The 21,737-nt window shown below is 36.2% G+C and overlaps 3 protein-coding genes across 17 annotated transcripts in view; 2 read left to right on the plus strand and 1 right to left on the minus strand.

Moving 5' to 3' along the window:
• LOC105222893 (tetratricopeptide repeat protein 39B) overlaps positions 1-12,923 on the plus strand; it is a 78,011-nt gene extending 65,088 nt beyond the window's left edge. For 11 of the 12 annotated variants that reach the window (XM_049460437.1, XM_049460439.1, XM_049460447.1 and 8 more), the window contains 7 exons: positions 665-953; positions 1,270-1,427; positions 1,484-1,649; positions 1,710-2,038; positions 11,874-12,350; positions 12,411-12,551; positions 12,743-12,923. In XM_049460437.1, the coding sequence (XP_049316394.1) occupies positions 665-953; positions 1,270-1,427; positions 1,484-1,649; positions 1,710-2,038; positions 11,874-12,350; positions 12,411-12,551; positions 12,743-12,839 (1,657 nt within the window). In that variant the 3' untranslated portion in view covers positions 12,840-12,923. Of the gene's footprint in view, positions 1-664; positions 954-1,269; positions 1,428-1,483; positions 1,650-1,709; positions 2,039-11,873; positions 12,351-12,410; positions 12,552-12,716 lie in introns of all 12 variants that reach the window. The other variant, XM_049460438.1, reaches the window with a different exon arrangement.
• The window catches only part of LOC125779325 (uncharacterized), a 326,516-nt gene that overhangs the window by 59,067 nt on the left and 245,712 nt on the right, over positions 1-21,737 (plus strand). The window lies entirely within an intron of this gene.
• LOC105222899 (adapter molecule Crk) overlaps positions 13,705-21,737 on the minus strand; it is a 154,080-nt gene continuing 146,047 nt past the window's right edge. For all 4 annotated transcript variants that reach the window (XM_049460746.1, XM_049460745.1, XM_049460744.1 and 1 more), the window contains 5 exons: positions 15,389-15,511; positions 15,086-15,290; positions 14,883-15,011; positions 14,594-14,791; positions 13,705-14,523 (listed from right to left, as the gene is read on the minus strand). In XM_049460746.1, coding sequence (XP_049316703.1) covers positions 14,254-14,523; positions 14,594-14,791; positions 14,883-15,011; positions 15,086-15,290; positions 15,389-15,511 — 925 coding nt within the window. In that variant the 3' untranslated portion in view covers positions 13,705-14,253. The remainder of the gene's footprint in view (positions 14,524-14,593; positions 14,792-14,882; positions 15,012-15,085; positions 15,291-15,388; positions 15,512-21,737) is intronic.

Genomic DNA, 21,737 nt, shown 5'->3' on the forward strand with positions numbered 1-21,737 from the left:
TTCGGATCTATCCCTTTTGATAGTTTGGGTGGTGAATATTAGATTAATTCGAGTCGTCCGTTGATGATCGTGTGGTTTTTGTGTTGTAATAGTGAGCGGTGTGAGGTACTGTGTTTGATGCGTGTGTGTGTAGTGGTGTGTGCTGTGAACTGTTGTGTGATGAGGTGTTGTGACGTGACGTGATGCGATGTGACGTGAGGTGGTGCGATGTGGGATGCTGCAGAACGCTCATAGCTCATGTGAACTGTACAGTTTGGACGGACGTACGGACAGACAGACAGTCAAACGGATTTCAACTTTTCTCGTTATTCTGATCATTTATATATAATCCTATATGTATCTCGATTAGTTTTAGGTGATACGTACGACAGTTAGGTGAACAAAACTATAACACTCTGTAGCAACTGGTTGCAAGAGTATAAAAATACGTGATCCGAACAGAGTTATGCAAAAAATACACTGCATGAAAGTATAGACATTTTAGATTAAAATAATTTTTGTAATCAATAGCATATAAAAATAACCAATAAAAAAAGCAAGTAGGAAACTAGCATACTGACCAATAAACTTTTTTCGGTTAATAACTAATATACGATATTTTATGTTTATTATATATAATGACATTTTTTTAAATTTATTGCAAATTTCAATGCATATTACATAGGAACTTTGAAATGGATTTAGATAGTGCTTTGGAGGAAGCTAAGTTGGCCATTTGTTATCTCTTTAATAATAAATTTGATGAAGCTCGCATTTTATTGCAACCATACGCGCATGTCAGTATATACCATTCAATGGGTAACGCTGTATTTATATTCCTGGAAGCAATATTAACGTTTGAACAGCGGCACATTGTCAGAGCTGGAGATGAGTTGAAAAAGTGTTTAAGTGTTTGCCAACGTTATAAGCACAAAAACACTTTTACACAGTCCATCGGGAGGAAATTTAAGAAGGTATGTAAGCCATACTTGATTTTAGTATGTAGCGGTGACCCCAGAAGTACCTGTGAGCAGTTAAAAAATAATACCTTTGGAATAAATAAAACTAAAACCGTGAAAGTGACATCAGTGTACACCACAAAATGAACATTTTCGAAGCAATTCATCAATTTTTTAAATATCAAATCAGATGGAACTGATTTCTTATTTTTTAATTTATAAAAAAAAAACTATTTTCAAATTGTAACTGGTTGCTTCTGTCACTGCCCAATACACAAAATTATTATAAACTGTATTATTACATATGTAAGTACATTGGCATTCTACACAGACAAATTACACGCAACTCACTGATTTGGAGGCGCATGCTGAATTATGTTATGCAGAGGCGTTGCTCTTGCGAGCTCTACTCACATTCATTGAGGACGAGACTTTAACAAGTTTGATACGCGGAGGTATGAAAATACGTCATTGTTACAGTAGCTACAAGTATGTTCTAGTATTACTAACATACGAATATATTAAGTTTACTGATCTTTTTTAAGGGAATGCGCTCAAATTCTTGTGCAAAGACAATGGGAATCAGAAGTGTCCAAAGTACATTTCGAAAGCGGTGTACGAATGGGTGTTGGCGCCTTTAATTTAATGATTTCTTTACTGCCTTCAAGTGTTATAAAAGTCTTGCAGGTCATAGGATTCTCTGGAAATAAGGTAGCACATAGTATATCAATCAAACCATATCCTTCTTTTAAGTAATTTATTTTATTTTAGACTGCTGGTCTAGCTGATCTCAAAACTGGCTATCATTTATCCGGTCTACGTCAGGTGCTTTGCGCTATGACTTTGCTTGGCTATCATCTGATAGTTTGTTATGTAATATGTCATCAAGAAGGTGATTTAGAACTGTGCCATAGTATCCTAGAGGAGCAATTATTATTGTATCCTCAGGGTGTGTGGTTTCTCTTCTTTAAGGGCCGACTAGAATTCATGAAGGGTAATCTGGATGAAGCGCAGTATTGGTACAAAAAATCATGGAAATCACAAAACGTCTGGACGCAACTCCATCATCTGAGTTTTTGGGAGTTATTGTGGGTAAACTGGTTAGTAAAATTTGTTTTACGTTCCATTTTTCGACAATCATTTTTCTTACATATCGTATGACAAAAGAGTAACAACTAAAAAAGTTTTAAAATCAAAAAATGTCTCTTAATTTCTCTGTTAAACTAGAAAATACTCTTTAAAGAAGATATTGTACATTCTACAGAAAAAAATGTTACTTTAACACACAGCCTAAATACAATAGAGTCAAAAATCGAAAAAATTACAAATATTCAGGAGGTGTAAAAACAGTTCCTGTAAAAATTATTGAAATTTAAAATTTTATTGTCATCGATTTTTATTTATTACTAGCTGACCCCGCAGCCGTTTTCCTGCGTGAAATTACATATGTGTTTTGAAATGAAAAGAAAATTAAATTTATCATTTATTTTATTTTCTATGTAACGCAGCTTGATAAATAACATTTTTTGGTTTCTATTCCGGTGCGTAAATGTACAGAGAAGATGGTTTTCCAACTCAGGAAAACGCCACGTATTTTTGGCCGTGTAAAAAACATAGCAGCTCAAAATTTATGCCATACACTTCTAGCGACTATCCTTGTGTCCTGATGATTGTCATCTCAAATGCTATTTTTACAGGAAACGGAATCCGTTTGAACTGAAATGGCAAATCGTGAGAACTCAAACAATTTCGTAGAATCAAGCATTCTGCCCCCTTGTATTCGATAGGTGCGTAACAATCAGTCAGGTTCCATTACACAGCTTCCTTGCATTGGGAAACATTTCCATTTGATAATTCACGGCGTCGTCTTAATTATCAAGACGATCGATTGATTTGTATGAGCGCAAGTCTCCCGGAATTTGACTTTGAATCATTCAGTGCACTCAAGGAATCGTAGTTACGATAATTTGGCCAATGTTCGGATAAACATTCGTGATGAGTTCATCTTTCGTGAATCGATAAACGGTAGATGGAATTGATATCAAACCACCGAAAGTATCAACCAGAATTGATTCCTTTCCAATTTTTAGCGAAGACGATGTAAAATGTCTTTGACAATGTCATTTTTGTTCGTATCCCATAATAGACGCGGATTGGAAGGCTGATATGTCGAAATGATTATCGCCAAAAGTGTACGAACTTCATTTGCATTCCAGTGGTTACACTCCTGGAAGTGCTGGATCTACTGGTTGGCCTTGCTTTCTGCGTAACCATTTCTTCGACGATACATTCCAAGTCTAAAATCAAGGCATTTCCGAATAGAGCAATGTTCTCGTAAACGGATCACTGACGAAAGTTGAGCAAAAACTCGTAAATGTTAATTTTGTTGCTGGCGGTGTTTCCACTGGCTGTACTGTATTCTCTGGATTGAAACACACTCTTTGGCCGTTCTCCAAATTAACAGCGAGACGCACAACAGTCGGAAAACGTTCATGAATTGCAAAATTAAATATCCTACAGAGCGCTTTATTGCAGTTCACGTATCGACCGCATCGCTCAAGACCAATAACCGCCATGTTGCTTCCTTTGGTGACGTATTTACAAACGTATTTTATCGACTACACCAAACTGCAATACTCAACATTGATATGAGTTTTGAATGTGAACTTGACAATAATGGTGAATATAGTACAATCCATGTGTTGTCAACTTTGATATTCACTCTTCCAAATTGAATGCTGAATGTTCTGCCATTGTCGTCTGATGAGCAACGCCGATCCACTCTATCCATCATTTCTAGTTTGTGTTTCCGAAAGAAAAGCACGTATAGATACTGTTTGCATTTATTGTGAGACATACAAACCGAAGTGGGATTGTGGTGTCCGCAAGGTCCATTAACCTTATTGGTTTTCATCACTTCGTATAATACTGGATCTTTCTCTGCATCAGGAATTTCCGCAGAAACGATTTCATCAATTTGATCTAGTGTAACCACCATCCACCATTCAAAGAAGAATGTGTGCGTGCGGCAAACCTCTTTTTAGCAACTCAACAGAGTACATCCAGCATCTGACTGCACCATACTTGTAGATACATACGTTGCTTCAAGATAAAGTCCATCAAACATCGTAGCTGTTGTTTGAAAAGTCTTGCTGTGTTATCGTGATGATCGCTTGCTGATTGACAGCGATCCATAATTCCACACATATGTCATCGCATCCTGGGAGACTCATGTAGTTCATGTGTCTTGGGCTGCCATACGTTGATGGCAAAAAGAACGCCGACCGATATTAGCGCGATGTCTTCGTTGCTTCGTAACAAATTTCAATCTGTAATTGATCACTTCGTTTGAAACACACATAAAGTTTTCACTGAATAATTTTTAATAATTTTTCTTTAAAATAGCCGCAAAAAAAAAGCAAGCGACCGAAATTGAACGATTCAAATAATTTACAAATCAAAATATTGAAAAACAAAACAAAAAAGAATTGTATGAAGAGTCACTTTTTGGAAATTTCCAATTTTTGGACTTTTCCTTAGAAAAAGTACATTTATGGTTTTTTTTTTATATCTAACCCTTTCCAGATCCACAGCGAACAACTTCTGATTTCATGAAGATTGGTTCCGCCGTTCTCGAGCGTTAGCGTTACTAACAAACAAACAATCATTTTTACTTACATACATATGTATGTATGTATGTATATACAAAATAAAACGTTTGTATGGGAAAAAGAAAAGGGCTGTTTTTAGGAGTTTTCCGGAAACTTTCGTAATTTTTTCTTACATAAGAACCTTCTCCTAACAATAACAAAAACAACAAAAAAAGATCAGGCAAATCGGTTCAGCCATTCACGCGTGATGCCGTGACAACGAAAACGGTTTCATTTTTATATATAAGATCATACAGTTTTTTATATAAAAACATGTTTATGTTATGTATTATTTAAAATAATTAATATCTTCTAAGAGGAAATTATGTAGCTGCAGCAATGCTCCTCTCAGTTTGAGGCAGCTTCTACAATTGCGCTAGATTGTTGTCAATCATCATTAAATATATATATAAATAATAAATGTTTCTATAAATAACCGAATAATTAATATACATTTAAAACTCAATACTTCACTTGGTAACACATGATTGGTGGTTTCCTACTCTATTCGCCGAAGTTTATACTTATCCAATTCATTTCACATATTCGTTATTTTCCCACTCGGAGCATATAAAAATATAGAAAAACATAAAATTTTACAATTTTTTTTGAACTACTTGTATGTTTTAATTTGCCATATTCTATTCCGCATTGGCAGTTTATCTGGTTAATTCAATTGAAAAATCACAGTGCGCAGCAGAGGTTAAAGGGGCGTCGTTTCCACGAATTTGTAATGATGCCTCATTTGTAACTGCCCGCTATTTTTTATTTAAAGAAGCGTTTGAAACCGTATTCCCAGTGTTGCCAACTTTATTTTTATCAAACTACCAAATAAGGCCGTATTAACCACCAGAAAACCACTAAACTCAAACCACCAGAATTCCACTAGAAATTACAGTGCGACACAAAATGTCGCGTGCTTAAGCGTAGTGTTATATAGCTACGAACTCGCTATAGTAAAATCACTAGGTTCTTTAATTCGCCCTTTGGAACGCGGGCGTTCGACTCGCGGTGTGGTAAAGGAAAGCGGGAAAATATTAGATTTTAAATTTAAAACAGAGTAGAAATAATTGAAAATAATAAAATAAAGTACTTAGATTTTGGTTTGCTATGTCAATAAAATACTGTGAATAAATACTGATGACGAATGCACTGCGACATTTGTGCCCTCTCCTTACTCCTATTGACTCGCCTAGACCCAGCCCATTAATAAAGTCCAGTAGACTTCCAGGCGGTAGCGCGGCAATGCGATCCCTATCCGGAAACAATACTCAAAGGGCCTTAGATCTGCATCCACAGACTGCTGTTCAGTCAAACAACAGATGCTCCGGGGTTTCAGGTTCCATGTCGCAGAAACGGCAGCTGGCGCAAGCTGATAAGCCCATGCCATGTAGACGCCTGTTTAGCCTGCAGTGACCAGTGTACCATGCGACTAGCAGCCTGAGTTTGTTCCTGGGGAGGTTTATTACCATAAAATACTGTACTGCAATTGTCATTTCATTATTAAAAAGTTAACGTAACCAAAAATCAGGAAACTTTTAGGTGTACTGTGGCTTAGGCATAATTAATTAAATACCTACTATGAAATCAGTTTTCATTCAAGTAAGATTAAGAAGTACGTATCCTTTATCATAACAATAGTTTACTTTACTCACTGAACTGAATTGATCAACTGATCTGACTGAGTATATTTTTAGATAAAATAACCAATGGGAGGTACTTTCCACGAATCAAATCAAATTTAACTTAATCCAATGACCGTACAAATAACGTTCATAATTTTTTATTCAAGAAGTTTGTAGACAATAATTGGGGAATCCCCCGAGATTTGATTTGAGCAATGTTGCCTACATCCTAAACTTAAACCATGTTTGAAGTTCCGTGGCTAAATTCTCATTTTTAACTATAACGTATACAGAGCATTTTATGAATCACACTAGCGTTTAAATTACGTAAATTACCACTAACTGGAACAATTTAATCCACTAGCCACTAAAACCGGAAAAATCTCGCTGTAACGCATGCCTAAACCACCAGATCTAGTGGAAAATCCACTAAGTTGGCAACACTGGGTACTTCGAACACTGAATTTTATACACTTAATAGTAATTTCGTAAATACAAAAATTGTGAACTTTTTCATATTAATATAAACAATATACTTACCTAAGTCCACAAAATAAAAATTTATAAAAATACGTCTCACATCTTGAAACAAATTCACCAACTGAGTAAAAAAGCAATGTACAACTTTTTACATGGTCCAGTGCAGGTGAGGTATGTAACCAGGTCTGCTTCAAAGCATTGTCCATTTGGACCACGTGGTGCCTAAATTTTTGCAGGGAATATTTCAACGGATCCTTTGAAGAAACAGTTCATATTCATTTAAGAATAACAGCCTTTAAGTATAACTTCTATCACGATAACAAAATTTGTGCAAGTTTATCTTTTCTGAAAAGTGAAAATTCAAACTCACGAAATTTAAGTTTTGTTTTTTCATGAAGCACTTATTTAAGACTAGACTAGAGGACCCGTCCACGCTTTGTTGTGGCTGATACATAGAAGGTACTCCTAATACCATCTACGTATACAAATTTGGCAACTAAGGAACTATTACTAAATGATATTAGCTTTAGAATACATGAACAATAAAGAATCATTAAAAAAACTTAAATAATTTAATTTTTATTTCCTGAAAAAGGATTTGATAAAATTCAAAACCTGCTTATTTGTTTCATCTATGGAAAAACAAAGTATGCCGGGTCTTTTATATATATAAATGTGTTTTTTTTTGTTTTTATTATTATTATTATAATTTTTTTTAAGAAATGAAATATTCAAATGATTAATACATTTTGAACAATTGCTTATGATTTGAAATATAACTTTTGTATTTATGAATTGTATTAAATTTTAATATAAAAAGATAAATCCTATCCTATCTCCTTATTCTGGTTCTAAGCTACCTTCCCACCAATTTTCAGCCAAATCGGTGCAGCCGCTCTTGAGTTATAAATGGTGTAACTAACACGACTTTCTTTATATACATATATAGGTACTGGCTGACCCCGCAGTCGTTGTCCTGTTTGAAAATATGTGTTTTGAAATGAAAAGAAAGTTGAATTTATAATGTGTTAAAAATCATTTATTTGCGATTTTTCTGAATTTTTTCCATGTAACGCATCTTGATAAGCAACACTTTTTTTTCTGTTCCGGTGCGTAAATGTACAGAGAAGATGGTTTTCCAACTTGTGAACACGCCACGTATAGCTGGCTGTGTGAAAAACATAGCATTTCCAGATTTATGTGACTAACCTTGTCTCCTGTAGATTGTCATCTCAAATGCAATTTTCCCTGGAAACTGAATAGGTTTGAACTGAAATGGATAATCGTTGGAACTCAAAGGAATTTGTAGAATCAAGCATTCGGCTCCTTGTAGAAGGTGAGTTTCAAAGTAAACAGGACTTTTTGAATCTTGCGCTCCCCATCTATATGACAACTGGTACGTTAGAATCTGCATCTTTATCGATTGTGTAGAGAGAATTTCATAACACTTCATAGATTGGATGTGAAGTTATTGCGTTTTAAGTGTCAGCATGTTTGTGTAATCGGTGCGAAAATAAGCTTAAAACAAAGAGCCAACATTAAATTTTGTTTTAGAACTAGTAAAACTTTTGCCGAAACTTTTCAATCGATGAAACAAGTTTATGGCGATGATTGCCTATCCCGTAGCAGAATGCACGAGTGGTTTCAACGTTTTCAAAGTGGTCGTGAGGACATAGATGACGATCAACATGTGGGCCAATCAAAATCCGTGATCACCGGAAATTCCATCGAAACTGTGGGTGAATTCATCAAAAATCAGCCGAAATCATCATTGAAGTTTATGGAAATGGAATTGAACATCTCCAAAACATCGATTTATCGCATTTTTACCGAACATTTGGGGTTACGAAAGGTGTGTGCACGGTTTGTTCCGCACAAATGGACTAACGACCAAAAATTGCTCAGAATCCAACATTCGAAGGACATCATTGTGACAGATTATTTGACCAAAAATCACATTTTAACCATTAAACACTCCCCGTATTCACCTGATATGGTACCCTGCGACTTCTTCCTTTTTGGAAAAATGCATCCGCTTATGAAAGGAAAGCGTTTCGCAGACCTAGAGGCCATTCTAAAGGCTTGCACCAGTGTACTGGCGGCGTGCCGGCCAACGAGCTAAAACACTCGTTCGACATACTTTTGGACCGTGCAAAAAGTTCTAATGAAGCAGAAGGAGACTATCTTGAATAAAATAAATTGATTTTGCTGAGAAACCATTTATCCTGTTTTTTTGTTTAAAGCCCTGTTTACTTTGGAACGCACCTTGTATTCGATAGCTGCATCACTATCAGTCGGGTTTCATTATACAGTTTCGGCGATGAAGATTGCGAAACATAATAATGACAGATTCAACTTTGAGACGCAAATGATGCGGCGGCACTCCCAGCCTCTCCAAAGAATTTAGAATTTACATTGGATAATTCCCGGCTTCGTCTTCATTGACAAGATGATCGATTGATTTGTATGAGCGCAAACCTCCCGGAATTTGACTTTTAATCTTCTACTTTAAGTCATTAATAATTTGGCAAATGCTCGGATAAACATTCGTGATGAGGTCATCTTTCGTTGAAGTGAATTGACTAAAGGCAAGTGGAATTGATATCAAACCACTGGAAGTATCAACCGAAATTTGACAATTTCCAATTCTTAACGAATACGATGTAAAATGTCTTCGGCAATGTAATTTTTGTTCGTATCCCATAATTGACGCTGATTTGAAGGCTAATATGTCGAAGCGATCATCGCGAAAAGTATACGAACTTCAGTGGCATGCATCGTTCATCGTTTGATTCCAGTGATTATCATGTTCTAGCATTTGTACTTGCTGGTATGCTCGTCTAAATATTGCACTCACCATACCATTCACAATACGCAATGACTCAAATTAAGTTGAACCGCGTACACTAATCAATAGCAACCAAAGGTAGAAGCAATCGTCGTTTTTCGGGAAGATTGTATAAATTCGCCTTAATGCATTAATTGAAAATACATCTCAATGTCCATCTACTGGTTGGCCTTGCTTTTTATGTAACCATTTCTTTCACGATGCATTCTGTGTATAACATCAATGCATTTTCGAATAGAACAATGTTCTCGCAAACGGATCACTGACGCAAGTTGAGAAAAAACTCATCAGTGTCAATTCTGTTGTTGACAGTGTTTCCGCTGACTATACTGTATTCTCTGGGTTGAAATACGCTCTCTCCAAATGAACTGGGAGTTGCACAACAGTCGGAAAACGTTCATGAATTGCAAAACGCTTCATTGCAGTTCACGCATAGACCCATTTCATACTTGCTTGCTCTCATCTCGTTCAAGGCCATACCGGTGATATGAGTTTGGAATGTGAATTAGACAATAGTGGCGAATATGGTACGATCCATGTATTGTCAACTTCGATATTCACTCCTCTAAATTGAATGCTGAATGTCGTCTAGTGAGCGGCTCCGATGCAATGGATATATCATCATTTCCACTTTGCATTTCCTAAAGAAAAGCACGTCGATAGTGTTTCGTGCATTTATTGTCAAACATACAAACCGAAGTGGGATGGTGGTGTCCGTAAGGTCCATGAACCATATTGGTTTTCACCACTTCGTATTATTCTGGATACCACTATCCAAAGAAGAATGTGCGAGTGCGGCAAACCTACCTCTTTTTTGCCACTCAACAGAGTACTACATATACATCCAGCATCTAGCAGCACGATCGCTTGCTAATTGACCGCGATCTTCAGAAAACCCGAAATATAAAGTATAAATATAAATAATTTACAAATAAACTAATTGAAAAACAAAACAAAAAATATATCGCTCATTTGCTGCAAGACCGGCATAAGTCAAAAAAATCGATTCGCCAGAAAACGCGTTTAAAGTTTTCAACTTACTACAACCTTACACGGTGACTCCAACCTTACACCTCTTCTCAAGCGGAGCATATAAGAGGTATTCATATGAATTTTTCACTCAACATGAAGTATGATATAACGAACAATTCTGCAGCATTAACTCCAAAATCACGTTTTTTGAATTATGCCGGTCTTGCAGCAAATGAGCGATATATAAAAAATTGTATGGAGAAGTCACTTTTTGGAAATTTACGCTCGTAGTCGGTAAAAAATTAACATTTTCTGATTATTTTTGTTTACAAACCATTCTCATTGGATTCCCTCCAAAGTGGTTCAGGTCATATTTCATTTCATGCAACGCTTTAGTCAGATATAGCGAACAGATAAAAACCCAACTTATTTTTATATATACAAGTACGAAAATATTATTGTATTCAAGTTTATTAAATTTTTCTTTGCATACTTTAAGACACTTTATTGTAAAATGTAAAAATTATTGAGATCTTGTTGTTTTAATATTACCTTTACAATGTTCAAACATATGTATACATATGCAGATATCCTAAAGCGGGCCAAACTCTTCTATTAAGATTCTCAGCTGATCAAACTGAATTATTTTTAGATTTTTCTTATAAAAATACATGCACATTTAGATCTGCTAATGAACCATAATGAATTATAATGCTCCCATTTCACCAGTGCTTATTACAATATACATACAGTTTATCAATAAAGTTTACATGCACCCAGTTTTTTTTTAATTACGACAGGCTTACTTGTTTTAAAATCAATAAATTTTGTTGTTTTTTCTATTCATTTGAAAGGATGTTTATTTAACATTAAATATAGCATATCAAAAAATAATTTTTTTTTTCACAAATAAAAATAAAAAAAAATAATTAATAATAAATTCATATCAAAAAAGTTTACATACACTAATGATTACTTATAGGATTCAAAAGCAATTACAATAGTTTTCGATGCATTTATTATTTTTTTGGCTTTCATTTTGGCATTGGCAATTTTTATTCCCAGACGTCGACGCATGCTCGCCACTCAATTTATAGTATTATTTCCAGATATTTTAACCCACTAAATCGATGAGGAACTCACTCTTTTGATGAAATTCGATGGCTTCGCATACGGTTTTATGTTAGTATAAAAAAAATTTATATGCTATTTTTAATGTTAAATATACATCTTTTGAAATGTATAGAAAAACAAATGCAAAATTTATTAATTTTAAAACAGATAAACGTGTCGTAATTTAATAGAACGAGGTGCATGAAAACTTTATTGAATCACTGGATATACTCTTACATATTTTCAGCTTGAAGTTAGATTGGCATGAGGCGAGATTGTACGGCAGCTACTTAGTAGAACAAAGCAAATGGTCTCGTACAATTTATTCATATCAGCAAGCAGCCGTAATGCTAATGAACGATGACCTTGACGATATTGGGCGGCAAACCGTTGAGCGTCTAATGCAAGATGCGCCCAAGCATAAGCAACGAATTGCTGGAAAATCACTTCCAATGGAAAAATTTATTTGTAAGAAAGTGGCACGATATTTTGCGCAAAATCGTTACTTGTGCCTTCCAGCTGTTGAGCTAATGTTTGTCTGGAACACATTCAAGGTACTTGGTAAAAATTATCGGCTTTCTGACAGTATTTGCCGCTTAATTGAACTCCAAATGAAGCAGTTAGCACACAGAAATGATATTTATGAACTTGATAATCAAGCGTTATGTTTGTTATTACGTGGCGCTTGTTATCGACAAATGAAACAACCATTCCTTGCATTGCAGTAAGTTCAAAATCACACATTCATAAAATTAGTGTAAAATAATTCCGTTTCCTTTTTAAGAGATCTTGAGGCATGTATGAACTTGGAAAGTCAGGTAAAAGAGGATACATATTTGGTGGCCTACGCCTGTGTGGAATCAGGACTGGTGCATGCGGACGAACAAAACTACGATTTGGCTATTTCCACAATTGAGGAAGCAAAGTAAGAATATTTTAAAATTATTCTCCTAACAGCAATAAACTACAATATTGATAATTTTACAATACTGCCTAAAATAATATGCTTCTAAATACAAAATTATCATTATTGAGCGAAATATTCAAATTAGTATGTCTTAAAAAAAAAACTTTTAAAATTAACAGTTAGCCCTTTATCTTCTCGTATTACTTTAGAAAGAAATACACTGGATTTTCCCTTGAATCACGCCTGAATTTTCGCATCCACGCTGCACTTATGGAACTAAAGGAAAAACTTAATGATACAACATGAAGATAAAAATTTGAATAAACCTTTTATATAAGCATGAAATAAAGATCAATTGAAATTAAATAAACATAATTAAAAAATACAAAATCATACTCGTACATATAACTCTGTACGTGACTGAGTATTAGACCGAACCAAATTATTCCAAGAGGTTGAGTCCTAAGTAGAAAAGTAATTTATTCGTTTTTGTACTTACCTTTCAAAATCGACATATTTGCCTTCGAATTTTGAAATAAAGTAAATCATTACTAATGTCAGTATGTAAGTTCTGAAAAAAGTAAAAACATGGACTCCCTTCATCCACGTTTTCTTTTCATTTCAATGGTGTCAAATATTTTTTCATTCAGCTTATATGACAGATGCTATATGTTACACGGAAGAAACTGACAAAACCTTTTCGTTGAAACCGTTTGCCGGCTACGTTTTCAGATTTACGTTACTTCTTGAGTTGAATTGACTAGGAAAGTTGATGTTAATGTCTGTAACAGTCTTTCAATTCCGATCGGTATACAGCCCTGATTTGCTCACTCGGCTAGACCAAGTGCATAAAAATATTGTGAAATGCGTAATTATCTACGGACTTTTGGTGCTCAGATCCGATCTGGAATCCATTTTGACGATAGATGTTTTAAAATATTTGCTATTCTCACACATGGAAAAAGTCAAATCTACCACCCTCGTCACTTTTTGGTCAAAATTAATCATACACATACAACTCATTCATAACATGACACTTCTCTTTTTTATCAATATTTCTTTGCAAATTTTTCTGAAACAATGAAACCAAAGGATTTCTAAAGCAAAACAATTTTTTTTTTATTAATATTTTGAATAGATTCTTGTTTGTTTAACTAAAAATAAAACAAAATTTGAAAATGTAAAAATAAATATGATAATATTATATCATTTGTCGTTTATTTTTCACACATTTTAATAATAGCAACGGCATCTAATATTGTTAATGCACTATATTAATTATTATATAATAAGAATAATAAAGATGATTCTATGGCATAAAATACGTGACCAGATAAACAAAGACATATATTTTATCAAACAAACTTACTAATATAAAAAATGTATGATGGTATGCATATTCAAAAATATGAACTCGAGTGTCACTATTCTTAATCGATTAAACTTTTCTTCGGCACTACTTTCATTTACATCTTTTCGTAATATACAGTGTAGCAACTTGTTGATATACATGTAGTAGTAATTATACACATATTTAATAAGTATTTTTTAATAAATCTTTTTTACGAATTTCACAGTATCAGTCAAAATTCTATTTTAATGTCAAATTTAAAAATTATAAAATGTGTGAAATTTCAAATTATTTTTGACCCATTTGATTATTTTTACTAATTTATATCCAAACATAATAAGTAATATGAATAAATCATTCATGACTATCTTACTCCACCCAGTCATTATTTAGGCTAGACACAGAAACCACCTTCAACGTTACATCCTCAGTATTATGTATCGGATCGCAGTCATCAATGAATTCCACATGTGTAAATGGAAAATGTCCCTTTTTTCCGTTAAGCTCCCCCTCCCACTGCCCATTTATATTAGTTTTGGTTACTTTAATTACATTGCCAATCTCCAGTTTTAGTGCTGTTTTGTCGTAGGCGTTGGGTACACGTGCCTGTTTCACACGGGCAAACGCTGGTAGTTTTCGCTATTGGGTTTTTAAGAAAGTATTTATATAATCATATAAATAAATATACTAGTTCACCACAAATACGTACATTTAAATCGGATCGTTTCAACGAATTGTTTAGCTGATGACAATTTGTAGATGTTGAATGAATCGTGGTATCATTTTTGCAAGCTACACTTGATAGAAGCGGGGAACGAAAACTGTTACTTGATGCTAAAGTAGTGCCACAATTGCCACCACTCGATAATGGCCGATCAATACAATTATCATCTGTATTTTCCTCACACTAAAAAAGTTAAAAAAGGTATATTAATATATTACTTTCTGCCATAAATGCAAATTAATGTAATATGATTAATAATGGTGAATAAACTAACTATTTGAACATATGGTACAGGAATTTGACCGATTTGTCCCTGCTGATTTCTGACCGTCCACCACTGATCTTCGTCCTTGCGAATTACAGTCAAGATTTCGCCACGTCTAAAAGGGAGATCATCTTGATCCTGGACGCATACAAAAATATTTAAGTATACAAAATAATCCAAATGTGTTATTTTAATAAAATATTTATACTTACACTACCCTCAAAGTCATATCTACCAATGACTTTTTCAGCCTTCTTTGGTGCAGGGCGTCTCAGCGGAGTGGTGTCAAGATAGTGCAATGTGTAAAAAGTTAACAATTTTTGTAAATTTTCAAATAATTGATCTCCTATCCGATACAAAACTTGATCCTGTTGTTGTATCTTATTTATAATATAGTTACTAACTTTGGTGTCCTCTCTATAAGTAATAAATACACATGTGGATACAAAAAATTTGCTTGAATTAAACCAAATTTGATGTCATAGACATATTATACAAATTTAGAACACACGCACCTTACACACAAAACATAATCACCTGCGATGGAATTACTATCACGTACTAGAAATACACCTCGGTCGCGCTCATTCATTAGCACTTCGGTTGCATCTTGACGAGACATCGGTCCGAAATACCAACTGAAAAATATTATTGGTATAAAAATTATTTTTTATATAAGAAAATAATATAAAAACAAAAAAACGTTGCACCGAAGCCATACTCATTACAGATAAAAAAAAGTTTCCATACTAGAAGTTGAATTTGATCGGATGGATCAGAACAATTTGTTCAGATAATGCACCATTGTTTTGGATAACCGAAACTTTTTGAATACATCTCGTCAAATAAAAAAGTTTTTCTTACAAGAAATTGATTCTGATCGTTCAGTATGTAGGTTGGTGTGACTGTCGGTGATATCTGTGCACAATTTAATATACGAATGGATGAAGAAGTTCACGGTGAGGAAAGTTCTAAGAGTGCTATTCACTTGGGAGTGACCAGAAATGATTCTTTTACATATGGCCAAAAAAGCTCACGACGTCCGGACTAAGTATTCTCTGGGTAGCCAAAGAATATCCGTTTGCAAGCAAGCTAAAGTGAGAAGGCGGACCAGCCACATAAAGAGCAACTTCAATTAAAAGAACAAAACCGAGTCGGATGAGAGACTCCTTTTTGATGACGACCACTGTAAACGGGCTAAGGATGACAATTTAAGGGCATTTGGAATGCCCGTCCCTTAAATCTGAAGGTGCCGTTTATGAGAGCTGCCCCGCCACTATGTCAAAACCGTGCTCGACGCCAGGGTGGGGAACGAAGGCATCTTGGACACAACTTTCAGTAAATTGTGTAAAGGGTTGAGGCTGATCGACTTCGCCGGCGCCCGAAATATGGTTACCTGTAGTACTACATTCAAGCGAAGGCAATTTCCTCAAGCTACCTGGATGTCTTTCGATCGAAAAGCCACCAACCAGATCGATTATGTTGTGATAGACGGAAGACGCGTCTCCAGTGTTTTAGACTTGCATACGCATACGAATATGGTCGGATGAAAGCATGCCGTACGATTAGAATTTAAGTGTGCTCTGCCCAATCCACAAAAAGGGAGATCCCACAATTTTCGCCCACTACTGTGGGATAAACCTCTTCAACATCTCATATAAGTAGGGTTCTTTCGAGCGTATAGTGAAGCCTCCGTCAACAAACTGTTGAGACCTTATCAGATTCTTTAGACCTGGAAAATACCATGACCATGCGCCAAATCTTGGAAAATACCAGTAAAATGAATATCGATACACACCAGCTTTTCGTCGATTTAAAAGCCCCCTTCGATGTTGACGTTGAACAACACAAAAACTCCGTCAGGATCGGGCAGGGCGTTTCCGAGCCTCTCGGTTTCCGACAGGAAGACTCTTTATCGTGTGACTTCTTCAATCTACTGCTGCAGAAAATTATTCGAGCTGCAGAGCTAAATAGAGAAGATACCATCTTCTATAAGAATGTTTAGCTGCTCGCGAACGCCGGTGATATTGGTATCATTGTCCTCAATAATCGGGGTTTTCGACAAATCGAAATATCTCCTGTCATCAAACAAATAGTCGTCGCAATCGCGACTTGACTCCCACGTCACTGTTGACAGTCATAACTTCGAAGTCGTAGAAAATTTCGTCTATCTTGGAACTATTATTAACACAAGCAATAACGTCAGACTTGAGATTCTACGCAAAACACCTCTTGCCAACAGGTGCTACTTCGGACTGAGTAGAAAATTGAGAAGTAAAGTCCTCTCTCGACTAACAAAGACCAAACTCTACAAGTTACTCATTATCCTCGTCCTGCTATATGGTGAAGAGGCATGGACGATGACAACATCTGAAGAATTGGCGTTACGAGTTTTCAAGAGAAAGGTTCTGCGGTGTTATGGTCCTTTGCGTCCTTTGACAACGGCGAATCCCACAGTCAATGGAACGATGAGCTGTACGAGGTACACGACGACATTGGCATAGTGCAGCGAAATAGGAGACAGCAGCTACGCTGGCTAGGTCATGTCGTCTGAATGGATGAAACCACTCCAGCTCTGAGAATATTCGACCTAGTACCCGCCAGTAGAAGCAGAAGACGTCCACTCCGTTGAAAAGACCAGGCGCAAAAAGACCTGATTACACTTGGATTCTCCAATTGGCGCCAAACATCGAAAAGGAAGAACGACCGGCAAACTGTTGTAAACTCGGCCAAAACAGCGTCCGCGTCAATAATTAAAGATGGAATTTAAATACGCTTGTCTCTCTGAAGTACATAAAGTGCATGTGACGATTTTTACGATGAGTAAAATTATTCAACAAAGAAAGAAGTTCCATTAAATTTTGCGAGCGGAATCAAATTTCTGTTGCCAAAACGTTCAGAATGTTGGAAAAGACCTTCGGTGCTAATCGCAGCATGTGGTGATTGATACAAATGAGAACGCGTCGACTGTCAACTGAAGATCAACACGTCAATAACATAAAATAATTGATGCTTGAGAATCGACGACTATCAGTCAGAGGCCTTACTGGCATCGTTGGCATCGTTAACATCTGTGAAACAATGCTTTCCGCCTACCAGGAGGTTATGAAACGTATTATTACTGGCGATGAGTCTTGACTGTAATGCGTCCTTTCCCCTAAGCTATTCGTAAAAAGAGGCCGGAATCATGGGCCGACAACTCTTGGTTTTTGCGCTATGATAACACACCGTCGCATATTACATCGATTCTTCGTGAGCCCAACCAATATCGTGTCGCAACCACTGTATTCGCCTGATTCAGCTATATGTTAACTGAAGACATTAAGGGGGTATTCTACTCTAGAATTTTGAAAAATTCGATCATTTTCATATATTTAAAGTATCAACCAAAGGATTTTTAAAAATGAAAATTATTTTAAGAGCTACAGTTTCTTTAGTGACGCAGTACCTAGCCCGATAGATAGGTCGACTCACTTTTTTAAACGCGTTTTTCTCGAAACTATTTTTTTCCACACGGTACCGGCATTATATCAAGTTCTATACAACCGATTTACTTGAAATTTTGAGTGAATCTTCTTTATATAATCCTTTATCCTTTATCTTTATATAATCCTTAATTCTTTGTTTTTTAATATTAAAAGAAAATCAGGAATTTCGAAACGCGTAAAAAATGATTTTTATTTTTAGGCAGTCACCATTTTTCAAAAAAAAATTTTTTCGTGTTCTCTGAGGTAGGGACTAAAACAGCATTCTTACGGATTAAGAATTTCTTTTGATTTTTTTTTCAGACCACCAGGAGAGTCAGGATCAATGTCACCAGGATGCGCCATTTTTTTTACACCTGTCTCTCCCACCCTCTAATTATTTTAATTTTTTATATTTTTTTGTAAATTTTTTTTTCTGTATTCTTAAGATATCAATAAAAACACCATAAAAAATGGATAGTAAATATATCTTAATATATAAAAATCACGTGTCACATTGTTTGTTTGCGATGGACTCCTAAACTACTGAACCGATTTTAATGAAATTTTTAACACTGTGTGCAGTTTGGTCCAACTTAAAAGATAGGATAGTTTATAATTCTCCTTATAGTCGCATTATTTATTTATTGCAAATTATTTGTTTATTATTAGCAAAGAGCTATCCACCAGTTGGTGGCGCTAAGTGCGGTATTGAGTGCGGTATGTTACAGTAGATGGCGCTACAAACATTAAATGAAAATGCGTTGTTTGAAGTTTATATTATTTGTGGTAAAGTTATACGAGTCTATGACTTCCAAAAAAAAAATAAAAATTGGGCGGGGCGAAGTTCGCCGGGTCAGCAAGTATATATATATTTTTTTAAATAAAATTAAAAAACTGCCCAAAATTTGATTTCAAAAGTAGAATACCCCCTTAAACATGAATTCCTACGCGAGTTACATCATCAGATGACTTCACCGCTACCAAGCTGTTACAGCTTAATGTAAGAAGAAGAATTTTTTTTTTTAAAAATAAAATAAAATTATAAATATTTGTATTTTGCAATTATAAATGCATATATATATAGTTGCAAAATAGCATAACAAAACACGGTATTACGATCATGTAATTACAAACATACATTTATATGTACATATATATACAGTATGTGAAGAATGAGTTTACACATGAAAAATAATCACCCTTTTTAAACTTCAGTAATAAAATATATTGCTTTTTCTTTAGTTTAACTTATTTTTTTATTCGGCTATATTTACCTACAATATTTGAGGAGAATTAGTACAAAAAACCAGCAAATTCAATAAAAAAACAAAGAAAATAACTACAAAAACAAATATCATTGAATTTTGTTAGTGTTAAGAAACTCTTTTCACAAATGATGACACGGTATTTTATATTAAATATATTAAGTAATGATTTGTATTTAATGTACAATTAATATTTAGTATGATAACCTTTAGCATTTATAACACATTGTAGTATTTTTTTCATGGAATGAATTAACTTTACCATATCGTAGCTGCTACATAGGTATATTTTGCCATTCCTCCAGAATTGCGGATTTAAGTGCTGTCATGTTCTTTGGCTGCCGTTTAAATACGCCCACAAATTTTCTATCGGGTTTAAGTGCGGACTCTGAGCAGGTGTATCTATTACTTTGCCGCAATTATATAGGAGCCACATCTTCACATTATACTCTTATGTTTAGGGTCGTTATCTTGATAAAATTTGAAATTTGGCTTATTGTCTGTTACCAATTTTCACAATGTCCCTGGGGTATCTCAAGGACGCAAATGGGAAGTGGGCCCTCAGTAGCGAAGAAACACTTCAAATGCTTTTCGACGCTCACTTCCCGAGCAACATGTCCTCTGTGAGGGATCTCTCGGGGTGCCGCATGACGATTGCGCGGCTTTTGTCGGCATCCTGGATGAGCGACACTTGACGTGGGCGATTAACTCGTTCAAACCATTCAAGTCCCCGGGACCATGATAGGCTGTTAAGGTGTCATGCAGCTGGTTGGCACCTATCTATGCGAACTGCATCAGATTAGGTTACATCCCGGGGGCCTGGAGACGAGTCATGGTTACGTTCATCCCAAAGGCTGGCAGGGGCTCCCATGTCACGGCCAAGGATTTCAGGCCACTCAGCCTCTCCTCCTTCTTGTTAAAGACTCTGGAGAGACTGATGGACTGGCATATAAGGAAGAGCATTCCGAGAGACTATTTGTCAAAAGCACAACATGCCTATCGCAAAGGCAGGTCAGGGACACTGCCTTGCATACTATCGTGTCATGGCTCGAAGAAGCCATTGAAGCCAAGGACTTCGCTGTTGGGACCTTCCTTGATATCGAGGGAGCTTTCAACAATGTCCTGCCTGAGGCAGTAGTAACTGCTCTTGACGGTCTTGGGGTTGAATCGAACCTCATGTGCCTCATTCTCAGTCTTCTGTGCGACAGAGTGATCGAAACAGAATGGGGCAGCGCGCACGCGAGGTGTAGTGTGAGTAGGGGAACACCACAAGGTGGGGTTCTCTCTCCTTTTCTATGGATCCTAGTCGTTGACGAGTTGCTCAAAAAACTAGAGGATCACGGCTGTCGGGTGATTGCCTACGCAGACGATGTAGCACTTATGGTCAGAGGAAAGTTCCTTAGCACCGTGTACGAGTTGACGCAGGGATATCTCAGCGTAGTAACAAAGTGGGCGGTCGAAAGTGGACTCGCCGAAAATATAAAATCCCGGCGGCACCGTTGCCGCAGATGGGAGGTATTCGCCTGCAACCGGCGGATACAGTGAAATATTTAGGGCTCATACTGGCTGAAGCTTTCATGGAAGCCGAATATCGAGGAGAGAGCAAAAAAGGCAGCTATTGCTTTATACTGCTGCAGAGGAGCTATTGGCAAAAGATGGGGTCTCTCACCGAAAGTGGTCCTCTGGCTCTATGACACCATAGTAAAGCCCATCTTGTTCTATGGTGTCTTCATGTGGTGGAGGGCTTTAGGGAAGACCACACTGGCCAAGAAACTCGAAAGCGTTCAACGGGCTGCACTAATTAGCAAATGTGGTGCATTAAGATCTACTCCAACTATGGCACTTAATGCAATTTTGAATATAACGCCGGTAGACATTGCCGGCAGATGCATAGCCGCGAAGGTGGCTAACAGACTCAGAGAATCTGGTTTCTTAAAGGAACGTGCATCTGGTCATTCGGTTATCCTTAAAAACTTTGACTGCATCCCGGATCATCTGGATCATGGAGTCGCCATATCGAACTCTGGCGGCTCCTTCTCTGCCCATATACCGACGAGGGAGATGTGGGTGGGAAGAAGCCGTTGGAGGAGGGGGGCAGCAAGCTTCTTCACGGATGGGTCAAAGCTTGGGTT

This window comes from Bactrocera dorsalis, chromosome 6, assembly GCF_023373825.1.
Source record: "Bactrocera dorsalis isolate Fly_Bdor chromosome 6, ASM2337382v1, whole genome shotgun sequence".
Taxonomy (NCBI): Eukaryota; Metazoa; Arthropoda; class Insecta; order Diptera; family Tephritidae; genus Bactrocera; species Bactrocera dorsalis.